Raw genomic sequence first — 16,060 nt, 5'->3', positions numbered from 1 at the left:
ACGCCAAATGTGATGGAACCGGTTCCGGAACCGGAACTTTGTACCCGGTTCCAAAAAAGAACCGATCCAGATCCCAACCCTACCGACAAGTAGCCTGAACTGTTCACACACTGCCCTGCTACGTTCAACTTCATACTCTCATCACCATGACATATACGTGATCTCACTAGCTACTCACACACACTCTGGCACTGAAATTTGAGTTGTGACTCAGTGTTTAGTTAACAGTCTTGTTACTAAACCCTAGCACAATATGGATTGCAATTCAATTCTGGGGCCTTCGATCAATATGAGACAATATCTGTTAATATCCTCATTGTCTTTTTCATGGCCGCTCACCATTTTTTGCCTGGTGCTCGGCCACTAGCACTGTTTGAATGTTTAGGAAGGAGGTGTGCTTGGACGTGAATGGTGACACAGACTTGCAGTGGGAATTTCAAAATAAAGGCATATCCTAAAGATGAGGATTTGTATCAGTGTTTTCAGTTTGCATTAATGATATTAGATCATTAATCATCAAATCGATACATCAATCAGATCAGTTTTAAGAAGCTCCAATAGCTGTTGAGGAATTTCAGTCTGGACCAAATTGGTGGACCAACATTTCCTCTAGCATTGCTAAAAATGATCTGTAACTTTACAATAACAAGAAGTCCATGTTTGAGCCTCAGACAGAAACCAGTGCCGGCATAGCAACTGTCACCTGAGCAGCTAACTACAGCTACTGCCCTGGCCTGGCTGTCGCAATGTAAGATACTGTTTGTTGTTTCAGAGCCATCACATTCAGCACTTTGCTACTGGACACGTGTTCGGCAGATGAGTGTCACACGTCCAAGCAGGATATTGATCCAAATCACTCCTCCAACAGTCTCGGAGGCCATGTGCTGGTGTGTGCATGAGCTGGAATTTGTCTGTCTGTCTGTATAAAGCTCTTACTAGCCGCTGCTGGCCGCATTGCCAATCCCTCTTTTAAGCCATGCGTTCCAGCCAGACTCTTGCTCAAAGACCTGGCGTATGGATCGAATGAATGACTTTCCACGGCTGGAGGCAGGGAGAAAGCGATGCAGTTGTTTTGATGGAGAGACTGAATCACAGATTGGAAGTTTATTCCCTGTGATCCCAGGACCTCTGTGGAAGATCTGAATGTTCTGTAGGAGGCTGGATGGCCAAGTCTCGGGTATTAACCCACACTGAGGTCACAATTCTTGTATTTCATTCATCATCAGTCCGAGAATCATTCACCTTCAGGCTGCACGTGGCTCTAGAGGAGACATTAAGATACATCAGTAGATACATTTTATACTGCACAGGCCTTCAGCCGTCCGATCTAAAGATGTAGTCTCCAAGATTGATGGCAGCAGACTGGATGCACTTGAGTTTAAAGAGACTAATCTCGTCATTTATCAGTGACAAAGAGTGAATATCCCCAGCAGCACTGGGGTTTTCATGTCAACATGGTAGAACAGCTCAACGTCCTTTGAAATAGTTCAGGCTCAGTTTGCTGGAATAGTAGTATTGATTACCCCACTCATGATATGCTGCCTCATATTCTCTTTTGCACTGCTCTCTCTTTATAGACATTTAGAGACATAGGGCATAGTTCCCTCTTTCTTTTGTTGTTGTGTGTTTTTGTACAGTTCTCTTCTCCTTTATTGTTATTTTTTTAACTGTAAATTGTGTTTTTTTTTTTTTGATTGCACAGTGGTGCATTGTTTAGCACTGTGGCCTCACAGCGAGAGGGTTCCAGGTTCGAATCCACCAGCCGGGGCCCTTCCTTGTTGAGTTTGTATATTCTCCCCGTGTCGGTGTGGACTTTCTCTGGGTTTTTTGGCTTCCTTCCACAATTCAAAGACATGCAGGTTAGGTTGTTTGTCTCTGTGTGTCAGCCCTATGATAGTGTGGCGACCTGTCCACGGTGTACCACACCTCTGCCGCCCAGTGAAAGCTGGGATAGGCTCCAGCCCCTGCCGTGACCCTGTTACCATAAGTGATTATGGAAAATGAATGAATCAATTTTTATTAATTAATTTTTACTTCGATTTTTTTCCCACTATTATATCTCAATATAATTTCAATTTTATCTATTAGTTTTTAATTCAAAGTTTTATGTAATAATTTACAAACAACAAACTACTACTAATACTGTTACTATGACCTCTAATGCTACAATTACTATTATTTATACTACTACTATTAATACTACTTATATTACTATTATTATTTTCATCATCACAGTGAACATCTCTCTGTCTCTCCAGGTATAAAGATATTTACCTGTACATATTTACTTGTCTGGAAATTGGCATTAAACTTAGACACTAAACGACTACAACAACAAACTACTATTACTAATAGTAAAAGTAATATGACTACAACTGTGACTGCTATTGCTACTACTAGTACTATTATTTTTGTCATCACTGTTAATATCTCTCTATCAATCCATGTATAAAGGTATTTACATGTGTAAATTTTCTTGTCCAGAAATCACTAATGAAACTTAGACACTGAACTATAGATTTGCGTATTCCCTGAAAATTCCAATTAACAAAATAGAAAGCGAGAGGTCGAAGAAGCCACAAAATGTTAACCAAATTTACTTTAAAGCCTTGCATCATGTTCAATAACTTGCGGACCGCAGCTTCAACTTATTGCTAATATTATTGTGCGCTGGGCGTGAGAACCTCAAGACACTTCTTGACTTCTCCCGCTGCAACCTTATTTCTGGCAGACTGTCGTAAAACTGCCGTGCTTGCTGCAGCAACTATAGCCACAAGCAGTGTGGCTCATACACAACACCTTCTACCTCCATTTCATTTTAAAATCGGATGAAGTGATAAGTGCTCACGCAAAATAAGATTAGACATTTGAAGTTGGGCTGAAATTTAATGTTAAGGTGTGAGACGTGATGCTGTTACCTCTTTGTGATGACAGAGACCACACACCAGGAAGATTGTTCTCCCTTTATTTTGTTTCTCTTTCTCCTACTACTTAGTACTCACACACAGATTTGGTGGTTGGACAAAAAAACGCAATTTGTCACTTTGGCTCCTTTTTTCAGATTTTCTATAGACCAGTGATCAATCAGTTATATGAGATACATTCATAGTGTAATAATTAGTTGTAGCGAACACAGGCAGAATATTTTTCACTTTGCTTTGATATTTTTGATACACATGAGGCAGTGTGAGGTTAGGTGTTGGCGCTGTGGTGGTTAATAAGTTCAATCTATTGCCTGAAATGTGCAGCAACTACATTATAATACTGAAAAATTTAGATAAATACTGTTACATGTGTGATAAGCAGTTCACTAGATCCACATCAAAAAGACCAACTAAATGTGTGCACAAATGTGTTAAACCATGAAGACGGAAGTAATGTAGGTAGGCACTTAGATTGGATTTGTCCTTCCTGACCTTGCTCTACAGTGCTATTAGTAATTGTTCTGTTAAAAAGGGAGCCTCAGCCAGCGCTTTGATTGCGCAATTACCACCTTGGCCCACATCTGAGCTAAAAGATACAAGAAAAAAAATCTGAAACCAGGTCACTGCAGCTAAAACCTCAAGGCCAAAACATAATGATCTCCTGCTTCCTCTCATCTTACAACAGCCTTCACTTACAGTACAGACATCCATTTCTGCCAATGTGATGATAAAAGGGAGAAGTTATTATAAAGAGGGACTTTACTGAAATAACAAGAATCTTTCTGAAAATAATGATTTAGTATCCCCAAATAATGACTTAGTATCCCCAAATAATGGCTTAGTTTCTCAAAATTATGACTTAGTAGGGATGGGAATCGAGAACCGGTTCCTGTTAAGAACCGGTTCCAACTGGTTCAATTCATCAACATCATTAGCCTTTATACTTAACGATTCCCTTATCGATTCTTTTTATTACGCTGAATCTTTACGTCGATGATGCACGTCACGCTCGTCAGTCAGCAGTACACTCAACAACAAAGAAGAAGTAATGGTGGAGAGACAGAAGCGGTCGTCGGTCGAAAGCTTGGCTTCACTTCACCAAAAAAGACTCATGACATTCACTCATCACAACAGCATGACGTGCAATTTATGCAGCACTGTAATTACATGCAAGGGCGGAAACACCACCAATGCTACAGTGATTTGTTTTCCACTACAGGGCTCTACTGTGCGAGCATTTTAACGTTACTCGCATTTGCGACTTAAAATAGTTTTGTGTGAGCAAAATAAATCATTCAGCACGCTGTGCGAGTACAGATTTCAACCAGCAGCAGAAACGAAAGGTGAATCCTGCCTGTTGTGGGTCACAGACACAGACACGGACAGGAATACGTATTCCTGTCAAATACGGTGGCCATAGTGCTCCACGGCGCAAGATAAAGGCTTACCGGCAACTGAGAAGCCCGGCTCCAATAATTTCCTCTTCTTGGTGTCATGACTTCCCAAAAGTACCTGAACAGCTGAGTCGTGGCGGCACACAGGTATGTGACGTGTCAGAGTAGAAATGAGCCGTTCACCTTTCCACAAACCTCACCGCACTTTAGGGACTGTTCTTTACTTGTCAGGGGAGGAGGGTGGCTGGTTGATTTTTATTTTATTTATTTATTTTATTTTGATCCCCCCTATGTTAATCACTTATTGATGCTGTTTTTGAAGTATGAATAAGTCAATAAGTAATTTATTCCATTGAAATATCATTGCTGTATTATAGAAAAGTGATTTATCTTTTTATAAATGACAAAAGGCACATCTGCCTCACTTTTGCTGTGGTATTGTGATACTACTCAGAACTGTGATACTTTCACTGGTATCGTACCGTGGGTCCAATTTTGGTACCGTGACAACACTAACAGATTCTGTAACGTTATTTGATGTAGATGAAAACAAATGCTGTACAAATATTCTTTCATTTGTTCCATTTTAGATGATTGCAGTGGACCAATTTCATATTTTGTTTACTTACTTACTTAGCACTTATCTCTTGTTTAGAATAGAAACTCAATAAAATTTATGTTGTTGACACCAAAAACCTGTAAGGTCTACTTTTTCTACTCAGAAAATTCACAGGAGGAATCGATAAAGAATCGGATCAATAAGCAGAATTGATAATGGCATTGATATCAATAAAATCCTATCAATTCCCATCACTATGACTTAGTATCCCAAAATAATGACTTTGTATCTAAAATGAATGACTTTCTCAAAATACTGACTCATAATTTCCAGATTCTAAGTAAATATTTTGAGAAGGTTTCTCATTAAAATGACTTACAGGTTTTTATTTTTCTTAACATTGGTGGAAATTTTACTTATTCAGTACACTAACTACTACTACCGACTGCTCATGAATTGAATGAATAATTGTAAGGCAAAATATAAATTCTGATCACCCTGTGGTGTTGTACTGTTCTAGACTGTTAAGACAGAAAGAAGCATCTTGCATTGCAGTGCATTTTAATGACGGATGGACTGTGTCCTGTAAAGCTGAACTCTGAGTACAGTCTATTGACTAAATTCTTTTCTGTAGCCTAATGTCAAAGATTTGTGCCGACCTAAGATTATTTCAGCAGTGGGGTCTCTCTTGAGTCACTTGTTTTCATACCAAGCTTTGAGAAGTCTATTATATTGAACAGGTACAGATTATTGTGTGTGCAGTAACTTGGTTTGATTGTTGTGTTGTAAACCTCTGAACCCTTTGAAGTGGCCACAACTAAGTAGAACTGAAGCAGAGGTAGCTGATTTTATATCATATGTACATTTTATCCAAAAGTCAAATTTGCTGTGACATCATAATATTCTGTAAAAAAAAAAAAAAAAAAAAGAAAACTTTTCTGGTCATTACAAAACATCATATCTCAGGAACATAAGGTGAGACATTTGGTCAGATACTGAATTGATGACACTAATCCTGGGTGTCCATCTTAAAACTGTGCTGATTGTATAGATCATCACTGCTGCTGTGGGGGGAAAGAGTGTCTGTGAAGCATCCATGTTTTCACAGACATGGATGTAAACTGTAACTGCAACTTGCCCAGTGCACAGAGACATACAACTGCCAGTTTTGTTTTTTTTTTTTTTTACACTTTCTTTATATCAGGCTCACAGGGAATAGACCCACATGCACGACTCAGAGCCACATCAGGTAAGTGATAATCGAAGTCTTTAATCACAAAAACAGGTTCAGTACACAAGTAATCAGTCAGCAAGGCAAACAAATCCAAAAAGGGCAAAGCAACAGCAGAGTCAAAAAACAGTCTAAAACTAACAGGCACAGGGTGCCCAGTGGCTCAGTAGGTAGAGTGGGCAGCCCACATGTGAAGGCTGTGTCTTTGTGGCGGCAACCCTGGGTTCAATTTTGGCCTGAGGCAAACATGAACTGGCACAGGAGGAACAGAACACCAAGCTCATACACAAGGGGAGAATAGGATAATGAGACACAGGTGTGGCAATCAGACACAGCTGAAACACATTAGGGCAGGCCAGGTAATCGCACAGGAAACTTGACAGGATGTGGGAACCTGAAATCATATGAGACAGAGATTAACAAAATCAACTAACAGGAAATGGACAAAATGAAGAATAAACAAAAACATGACACAGAAGCATCACACTTTATTAGATGCCCAAGAACATAAGCAATATATATTAGTGTACAAACATACACAAGACAAAAAGAATGATAATAGAAAATACATTAAAGGGGCTCTATGCAAAAACCAGACTACGTATGAGTTGTCTGGACACGGTTCTCAACATGGAGGTGGCTGAAGTGGGGTTTCTGTGAAGTGCTGTAAAGTTTAGTTGATTAGAAACACACATTAAACATATTAAACATGGCTTAATAGAGACAATTTCAAACACAAGTACACAAAACAGCTTCACTATAACTCGCAAGATTCATAAACAAAGCACTTGTCTTTATCTGGACACATTTTCCCCACAAATACAACATGCTAACGTTATTAGCACAAGCCTACAGCATTTTACATTGTATAAATCAGCCTAACAGCTAGCAACCTTCTCTGCTCATATGACACCAGGGACAACAGCAACATTTAACAAAGGTAACGTTACAAAATTCGGTTCCATTACAACTCACAAGATTCACTGACAAAACAACTCTTATTCTAAACACGTTTTCCAAACAAATATAACATGCTAATGTTATTAGCACAAGCCTATAGCAAGCCAAATAGCAGAGATTTCTTCTACTCGCATGAAGCCAAGATAAATCACACACAAGACTTAAAATCCTGTTTTTGTGGAGGCTTTATTGTCTTCACACGTTATTGTTTCTTACCTGTGAAATAAAAGTAAATAAAAGCTTCGTTTCCATTGAGAGAAATGGTTTCGGAGGTGCACGACAGTCTACGGTGTGAGTCCATAGATATGGCGTCCATTCAAGCAGAAACATAAATCCCGCTTAACTGTGCTAACTCCATAAACAGCACTGAACAATAGCAACAGTGCTGTTGGTTAAGATAACGCTATTTACCAGGCGGGGAACTGCAAGATGGGCGCTGCTTTTCCATAACACCATCGTCCCAATATCAACAGTAACCGTCATATGAGCGCAGTGCACCATACATGCATGTGTTCCTTTGGGTAACAACCCAGTAAGAAAAGCTCAGGCTCCATACTTAATATTACTGACAAAATCAGGAAGGTATTTTTGGTTGAACTTGTGTCCACTGATTTTATGCTACGTCTTTATGAAAGCAAAAATATGCTCATTTTCCTTGTGTTTAGGCTGTTCTGTGCGTATCTCAACTGTCTGACTCTATGAGACAGAGTATGTTTTCTATGAAGTGACTGAAAGATCGAAAGAAAGAGGTCACTCCATGCTCAGCTCCCATCTATAGCCATCACCATGACCCTGCCAGTCTGCAGCCAGCCTGAGCACAGCTCCCCCTCCACCCTCATCCTGGTCGTGCTCCAGCACTTAACAAGGATTTAATGTCGCCCAATCATCTGTCAGGCAGATCAGATCAGCGCTGTAATACACAGCAGCAGGTCCCGCAGATGAGGCCACAACCCGATACAGAAGTCCTGAAAAACAACAGACGAAAAAGCAGCGTAATCCCACAATTACTGTAATAACTCCCTCGACTCCCGGCTGTTCTTTCTCTCACACACAAAGTGCTTTGGCAAATGAAAATCTGATGTTTACGAGTTGAGAGTGATGTGATGCGCGCTTTCTCTGGACATTTGTGTATGTTGCTAGATGGATCATTCACAAAATACCAACCGGTGGTTTCCAGCCCATTAACAATATGCTGGTGCTGCTGGCAGTGGATCTCAGGCTTACATGCTAAGCCTCTTCGCAAAGCTTCTATTCAGTAACTCTTGATAGGACGCTATGTTCAGAAATTCTCTGATACTGAAAAGACACTGCAGAAGGTTTCATTGTTTTCACTACCAACAGTCACAGAAATGCAGCTGATAAATCTGCCCTATGATGAACCCAGGGTGTGTTTAGTCATTTGATATAAACCTCGGTTATCAGTTTTGAGCCACATCTTGTGTCTCTTACTTTACAATGTCTGTCTGATCTTCCGTCTTTCACTTTGTTGTTGGTGTTAATGAGACAACAACACGTGTGTTTTTGTCAAGATGCTCCCGGAAATTGTGCCTTGAATAACTTGTATTTATTTGACCTTTCCGGTAATACTCATGACTGAAGTGTTAAGATGATTCATCTGAGCGAGGGACAGTTTTGTGAATCAAAATAACCTGCCAAAAACTGCTTCCTAATACGTGATCTTTCGCAGCTGTTGAGTACAAGATTGAAGCAAATAGGATTTTGGAATAATTGATGCTTTCTTTATTAGCTCATGTTGTAGTCTAGCATGTCTGTTAATCATCTGTTAGGTTGGACAGGCAGCAGCAGAGGTTTGAATCAATTATTCATGTTGGCGCCTACACAAACCTCCATTTATAAATAAATTCAATTCTTACAAGACATTAATTATTGAATGATTCATATACAAACTAAATCAGTTCTAATTTGAGCAGACGAAACCTTAAGATATTCTGCTCACTGTCATGTTAGACAAAGATAAGCAGATAAGTGGGAAATGTTTGACATCTTTGTTTGAAAATGCCTTGAAAGAGTTTATCAGAGCAGTGATCTGTTAATGTTGCAGTTCTAGGTTAGAAGAAAGTGAAAATTCCACCTCACAAACCATTAAACACCACCTCTGCAGGCCGTGATGTTTGATACTTTGATTCCCCACAAAATTCCCCTCGACATCCTCGTGTTACACTCTGTGCTGAACATTGCCAGACAAATGTTGAGTCTGGAGAAAACCTTCCCTGAGTTCATTGAGTTTATTTTGTTAGTATGGAAAGAAGTTACACTAAGGCCCTGTGTCCACCAGAGTGTTTCTCGTCAGGCACTCCTCAGGAAATGCCCAGCTGGGAGTGTTTGAGAGCACTTTGGAGACGCAGCGTCTTTTCAGCTGAGATGCTTTGGTTGCATCGGGTTGCTGTGATACGTAATAGCTGCACAAGAAAAATGTTGCTACTCGCTCTGGATGAAGGGAAGGTTGAGGCACGTAGGGAGAGAGGGTGGACATGTTGGTCTGTGTGGGTTCATGAGAGGAAACATATTAATAATTAGCCTTTAGGATATTGACATAGTTTTCCTCCATTGTAGTTGAACATTTAGATGTGATGGTTGGTCTTTGTGGTATGTAACTCGTGGTGCTCAGAGACAAAATGTCAAACATACAGAGCTCAGCACAGAATACACACTCAGAATAGATGCTGTCATTTGTAGCATAGGGAGGCCCCATTACAAAGAATTTAAAAAAGTACACTGGACTTGGTACCCACAAAAGCTCACCTGGTAGAGCGGGCGCCCCATGTACAAAGGCTATGTTCTTGCGGCAGCGGCTGCAGGTTCATTTCCAACTCTGGCCCTTTTGCTGCATGTCATCCCCCCTCTTTCTCCTCATTTCACACCAGATTCCCTATCTAATAATGTTTTACAAAAACTGTTTTTTAATACAGCATGAACAGAATAGATGTTTTTCCCGCAGAGTTAAAGCTGCCTTCTAATGTCAGAAAACAGAACACAATGTTAAGGACTGTCCTCTCACTTCCTCTGTATTTCTTTCTCCTTCTCTCTGACATTTTTCTCTGATCAAGTCAGATTTAATGCACTGTTTTGACAATAATCATGGAGTTTTTATTATCCATACAGCTCCGCCCAGCCTGCATCAGCTTAGACACCACAAATTAATGTAAACACATCCAGAATGCAGTACATACATTTACTGAGTCTTTCTGAATTTATGTTTTTAATCATAGTTCCAGTGTAAAATCATTAATAAACTATAATTAAATAGTCATCTCACCTCCTTTTACACATTTAGCAGATTTAGTTAGCAGATTTAAAATGTACCAATCATTACATCTGTACATCAGAATATTCGAGGATTCTGTATGAAATTAGACACTTAAATCTATTTCAAGTGTCTCCTTCCCTCCTATCTGCCGATTTTAAAAGGTAGAGGAAGAATATTTCTGTGCAACAAATTGAATTAGGCTTCTGATAAGTCAAAGCATCCACGGCCATATTTTTAATTGATGTTAGCGGCATTTAAGATAATTTAACTAACACTCCCCCACCCTGGGATTCGAACCTCCCACCCTGGGTTTAGACCAGGAACCCTCTTGCTGTGGGGTGACAATGCCAACCACTGCACCAACATCCTGCCCTGGTAAGGTACAGTGGTTAGCATTGTCGTCTCACAGCAAGATGGTTCCTGGTTTGAACCCAAGATGGGGGAGCCCTTCTGAGTGACGTTTGCATGTTCTCTCCTTGTCAGCGTGGGTTTTCTTCCCAATTTTTAACGTATCTGCTACATAATTACGTGCAAATGTGACGGATCCGTGGTTTGCAGAAACATATAATGCCTTTTTTTCTGGTGATGTGTAGTTGCAAACATTAGCCACCCTACTGGTCATATCACACCAACAAAGGCTGTAGCGAGAAAACCCATGAGTGCACTGAGTTAAGCAAAGGTGTGTCAGTGTTCAATTTCAAAGCAGAAAAATGTTAGTTCTTCTCTTAAAACTTACATAAACCCGCTTTAAGTACAGCACTTTAATAAAAGTACCTCTAGTTACATTCCACCACTCCAGCCCATGTCTTAACATCCTGACACCCTGTGTCTTCATAGGAGGACATCACATTTTGGGTTTACTTGACCTTATACTTCATTCCACTTAACTTAGACCTGTCGTCCTCATTCGTGGACACTTTTTTGTGCCATCTAGTGGTAGTGAGAGCACAATACACTAATCCATGTAGAAACAAGACGGCAGCCATCTCTGCCAAGTCAGTCTGCAGCCGATCCCGACTCAAAATAGACCAGGTCCAAAACCTGATCACATTTTATGGTTGAAACTTGTTTAATTATGATTAATAATGTTTGTAGTTTGATATGGCAACAAATTTGACCAATTTTAGCAACAGTAACAAGCTCATACGCTGTTTATTAGGAAGTACTCGTTTGAGGACTTTGGGACTTTATTGTTGTCTCATTTGAGGATATTAGGACTTAATTATCGTTGACAATAATTATTTTTTTATAGTTATCAGCTCCTGCTGATCCCATATAGCTAGGAGAAATTAAAAATGCATACCAAACAAAAGTTCAGGGCTCAGGGGGATATAAGAGAGATCTATTCATCTCCAGAAAACCTCATCTATAAATTCCGCAAAGACATTTTTTAATTCATTTTTACTTTCATGTTGCACAATTCAATGCCCCTTTGGTGTAAACATAATCTGGGCAGCAGTAGCCCATCCTGACAGTGTGAGAGTGAGTCAGAACAGTAAATACCCACCACACCACAGTAAACACTCATGCTCCACTTGTGTGATCCCTCCTCCTCTTCGTCTTTATAAACCAGGGAAACCCCATCGCAGCATTAGAGACACTCTCAGATGGAGATTACTGACAGACTGCTGCAGACACACGGAGAAGAAGCCAGCTGTGAATGTCGCTCCGGGATTTGCCAACCAAATGTTTTTGCGATGCTCGAGTTAAAGTTTGTTTTTAATGCGGGATGCACGTCTTTGCATCTGAAGTCGAGATTATAGAAATAGTTTCATGCGTTTTATCAGCCTCATTGAGGGTGCAGTAATTTATTGTTGAGTATACTTGCAGCAGAGCATATTTATACTTACTTTATTGTCTTTTTCATCATTTTAGGACAGTTTATGCTCCCCTTATCTTAAGTCAGTCTCTTTGAAACAAATGGACATTTATGTATCTGAAGGATAGGAAGCTGTAAAAGCGACTTTTAAGGAAGAAACCGACTCGTTCAACTTTGTTTTTTGGGGGGTGTTTTCATCCTGATTTTATCGCTGCTCCAGCAACATGCTGTCCAGTGTGCGCCGGCACAGCCTCCGCCTGCAGACCGAGCTCCACCGGTGGAGCATCTGCGACCCGGGCAGCCACCTGCTCACAGACAGCCTCCTGGCCCGCGTCCCCGCCTGCATCTCTCGCTCCAAGTCCTGCACCAGCTCCACCGGGGAGTCGGACGTGAGCCGCGGGAGCTGGTCGTCCTCAGACTCGGTCATCTCCACCGACTCGGCCGGAGAGCCGTTAGAACCCGGGGGCCCCTATCGGGTGGTGCTTTTAGGGGCCAGCGGGGTCGGCAAGACGGCTTTTGCCAGCATCTTCGCAGGGGCAGCGGACAGCATGGACAGCGATGACTGTGAGCTGTGTGGAGGTGAGGAAAAGATGCTGAAATATATTGTGTTGTGATTATTGACAAACAGATCTGTCTTAGTTTTATAATACATTTTAAAAGGAAACGAACTAAAGCAAACTAAAGCCCTATATAGAAATTTCAAACTTGCACATTATAAAATACAGAGAAAATAATATGTGAAAAGGCCATTGTAATGTTTATTAAGCAACATGCACTTGTTGATTTTTTTTTTATAATAATATCGTAATGCTGCAGTTATTTTGATGGTATGATTATGTCCAACACATTTCCGTCAACAAAATGACTATAAGTCCATGATTTTCCCAATCATTTCAGATGAAGTGTGTGAAAAGGAAATTGAAGTGGACGGAGAGCCTGCAACCATAACTCTTCTCGACACATGGGATGCAGAGGTGAGGTGGAAAAACAGCTGCATTGCCTTGTGTGAATCTGAGGAGGGCACACTATACATGCCACACTGTGAATCCTTCATCTAACGGTGCATGTTTGTCTTTGCAGACTGATAACGAATGGGCTCGGGAACACTACATGCAGACAGGTGATGCCTACCTGTTGCTGTACTCTGTGACCGACCGGGCCTCGTTCCTGCGAGCCTCCGAGCTCCGGATCACCCTTCGCCGCTTCCGGCCTGCCCAGCACACACCGATCATCCTGGTGGGGAACAAATGTGACCTGGTGCGACGCAGAGAGGTGTCAGTCAGCGGTGAGGAGACCAAATCCCTGTCTGTTTGTGTTCACTGTGAGGTTTTTTTTCTATGTGCAAGTACTGATCACTGACTTCCTGTTTCAGAGGGTCGTGCATGTGCTGCTGTGTTTGACTGCAAGTTCATCGAAACCTCAGCCGCCATGCAGCACAATGTCTGGGAGGCTTTCCACGGCATAGTGCGACAGCTGCGTCTACGCAGAGACTCCAAGGAAGCCAACAAGCGTCGCAGGCACATAAGCTGTAGTGCACGCCGAGAAAGCCTCCCTATGAAGGCCAAACGCTTCCTGGACAAGGTGGTGGCAAAGAACAATCCCAGTGTGGCATTCTGGCTGAAATCGAAGTCCTGTCATGATCTCTCTGTGCTGTAGGAGCCTGACAGACTCCTGTGTTTTTAACCCTGCAACAAACCTTTGAGCAGGTGAACTGGAGATCAGAGCATTTGAACATGGGCTGGAGGGAAGCCTCGTTCTGAAGGGCTAAACGGTTCAAGCCTCAGTCCTGTGTTCACACTGAGCCAGCATGGTGCACATGAGAGGTGTTTGCAACGTTTCTGCACTGCCATCCATGTGTTGCAGTCTAAAGCAGACAGTGGACTGAGCTCAGTTTGTTAGCCTCTGTAATGGACTGGACAATCTGCAAATGAAGCATCTTGTGTCATAAATGTTGGAAGTTAGTGATCAACTGATGGAAACTGAGAGAAGGACATTTTTTGTGTTACATTAATATTAGCCTCTTCTCTCCTGTCTCCTCACTTTCCTTGTCCTTTTGCCAAATGTGTGGTCTGTCAATTCCCCAAGTGCTAACATAACCAGTTGTAAGCTGTTGACGATGAATTATGATGATTTGCGATGATCATTTTGTTGTTACTTTAAATTTATTTATAACTTGTTGTGTTTTGCACTTACTGTAAATAAAAAACAGATTGATATAATGTATTGTATTTTGCTACTTGTATGTTTCAGTGTTGCTTATTGAAATAAAGTGACATCATCCAGTTTTGAGATTAAAAAAATGTGGCTTTTGTCTGTCACATGGGAGTAGGTTTGGTCTCTGCATGACAGGGGACACATGGGGAGGTTAATTTACTGCATTCTGGTGATTTTTTTTTATGCACCATTTTGTGCCTTTTCTGCATCAATTTATGGTGTACATGTCTTTATTTTGGGCAGCACCGTGGTGCAGTTTTTAGCACTGTCATCTCACAACAAGAGGGTTCCTGGTTCAAACCCGCCGGCTGGTTGGGGCCCTTATGTGTCAGTGTGGGTTCTCCAGCTTCTTCCACAGCCCAAAGACGTGCAAGTTAGGTTAACTGGTGACTTTAAATTGCCCGTAGATGTAATTGCGTGAGCGTGAATGGTTGTCTGTCTCTATGTGTCAGCCCTGTGATAGTCAGGGACCTATCCAGGGTATACCACGCCTCCAGACTCCAAAGTCAGTTGGGATAGGCTCCAGCCCCCTGTGATCCTAAATAGGACAAGCAGTTACGGATAATGACTGTATGAATCTCTGTGATTTTGTCGAAGTAAATCCTCTGCTACTTTCATGTTTTTTTTTATTGTAGGAGGGTTGGCTAATGCACATGTCCTATATCGTGAGGGGGACGTGTCCCCTCCGCCCCCGCCACCCTGAAATTTCCACCTATGGTCTGTCATCTCAACCTTACCGATGAGAAAATACGATGGGTGACTCAGCTTTGACACAAAAGGGACACACTTACACAACTGAGCTGACAAAAGATGAGTCAGGTGACATTAAAGCTGAACTTTCAGAAACAAAATTAGTCCCCCTGTATGTGTGTATGAGTGTGTGTGTGCGAGAGAGAGAGACAGATGATTGAGTGCAGTGATCTGACTGCTCAGGGACTGATCAGAGATTTGGGTCACAGTGTGACACCGAACATCCTGCTCAGACACCGCCTGCTCAGATCCCAAACTCCGTTTTGTCAGAAAAGCAGTAGATGTGTTGCCAAGGTAACATTCAGAGGAACCCGGGAAGTGTGTGTATGTGCTTGTATGTTCGGTCCAGGGAGCATCAGGCAGATGGTGTTGGTGCAAGTTGGCCCAGAATATCTATCACAAGGCAGACCCATGCTTTACATAACAGAGTCACCTCCATCTGAATTAATGGCTTCATCTGCTGAACCATCAACACGGCAGTCACAGGTTCTGGTTAAATAACAGTGCTGTGAAATGGTGACTCACTTCACAGCCTGCTTTTCTACAATTGCGGATTCACACAAATCTCTACCTTGTTGCTGAGCAGCTTTCTGCAGCGTGTAAAGCTCAGGGTGTGCATTGGGATGTTTTGGAGACAGTCACAGCTATATGAGAGGTTGGGTCATAGATAAGGCATAAATCAATGAGGAGCTTTGAGGCATTTCTCTTGAGCATTCATTTATACACTTTTATAGAGGTGGGAAAGTTCAGCGAGAGTCAAGGCCATGAGCTGGAATCAAACCTGCTATTTAACAGTTTTATAGTAGGTGCCTTGACCTGCTGAATAACACCAGATGACCCCGTGGGTTTGCATTCTTATGATGCATTGCATTGTTAGTGTAATCTGTTGGTCCTATTGTCTACACACAACTCCTTATCAGGCACTGCTAGCAATGGAAAAT

The 16,060-nt window shown here is 41.5% G+C and overlaps 1 protein-coding gene across 1 annotated transcript; it reads left to right on the top strand.

The window, feature by feature from the left end:
• Positions 1-11,919: 11,919 nt before the first annotated feature.
• Positions 11,920-14,437, top strand: gem (GTP binding protein overexpressed in skeletal muscle). Its single transcript, XM_033640147.2, has 4 exons — positions 11,920-12,734; positions 13,053-13,129; positions 13,236-13,440; positions 13,528-14,437. The coding sequence occupies exons 1-4, from the start codon at positions 12,380-12,382 to the stop codon at positions 13,809-13,811; spliced, it is 921 nt and encodes a 306-aa protein (XP_033496038.1). The 5' UTR covers positions 11,920-12,379; the 3' UTR covers positions 13,812-14,437.
• The last annotated feature ends 1,623 nt before the right edge of the window (positions 14,438-16,060 follow it).

Source organism: Epinephelus lanceolatus, chromosome 10, assembly GCF_041903045.1.
Source record: "Epinephelus lanceolatus isolate andai-2023 chromosome 10, ASM4190304v1, whole genome shotgun sequence".
NCBI classification, from domain to species: domain Eukaryota; kingdom Metazoa; phylum Chordata; class Actinopteri; order Perciformes; family Serranidae; genus Epinephelus; species Epinephelus lanceolatus.
This window is presented reverse-complemented; position numbering and strand designations above follow the sequence as displayed.

What these genes read in the sequence shown, in the direction of transcription:
- gem (XM_033640147.2), top strand. Translation starts at nt 12,380, where the DNA reads ATGCTGTCCAGTGTGCGCCGGCACAGCCTCCGCCTGCAGACCGAGCTC. An exon ending in TCGACACATGGGATGCAGAG is followed by an intron (nt 13,130 to 13,235) that starts GTGAGGTGGAAA and finishes TTGTCTTTGCAG; the next exon opens with ACTGATAACGAATGGGCTCG. An exon ending in CAGAGAGGTGTCAGTCAGCG is followed by an intron (nt 13,441 to 13,527) that starts GTGAGGAGACCA and finishes TTCCTGTTTCAG; the next exon opens with AGGGTCGTGCATGTGCTGCT.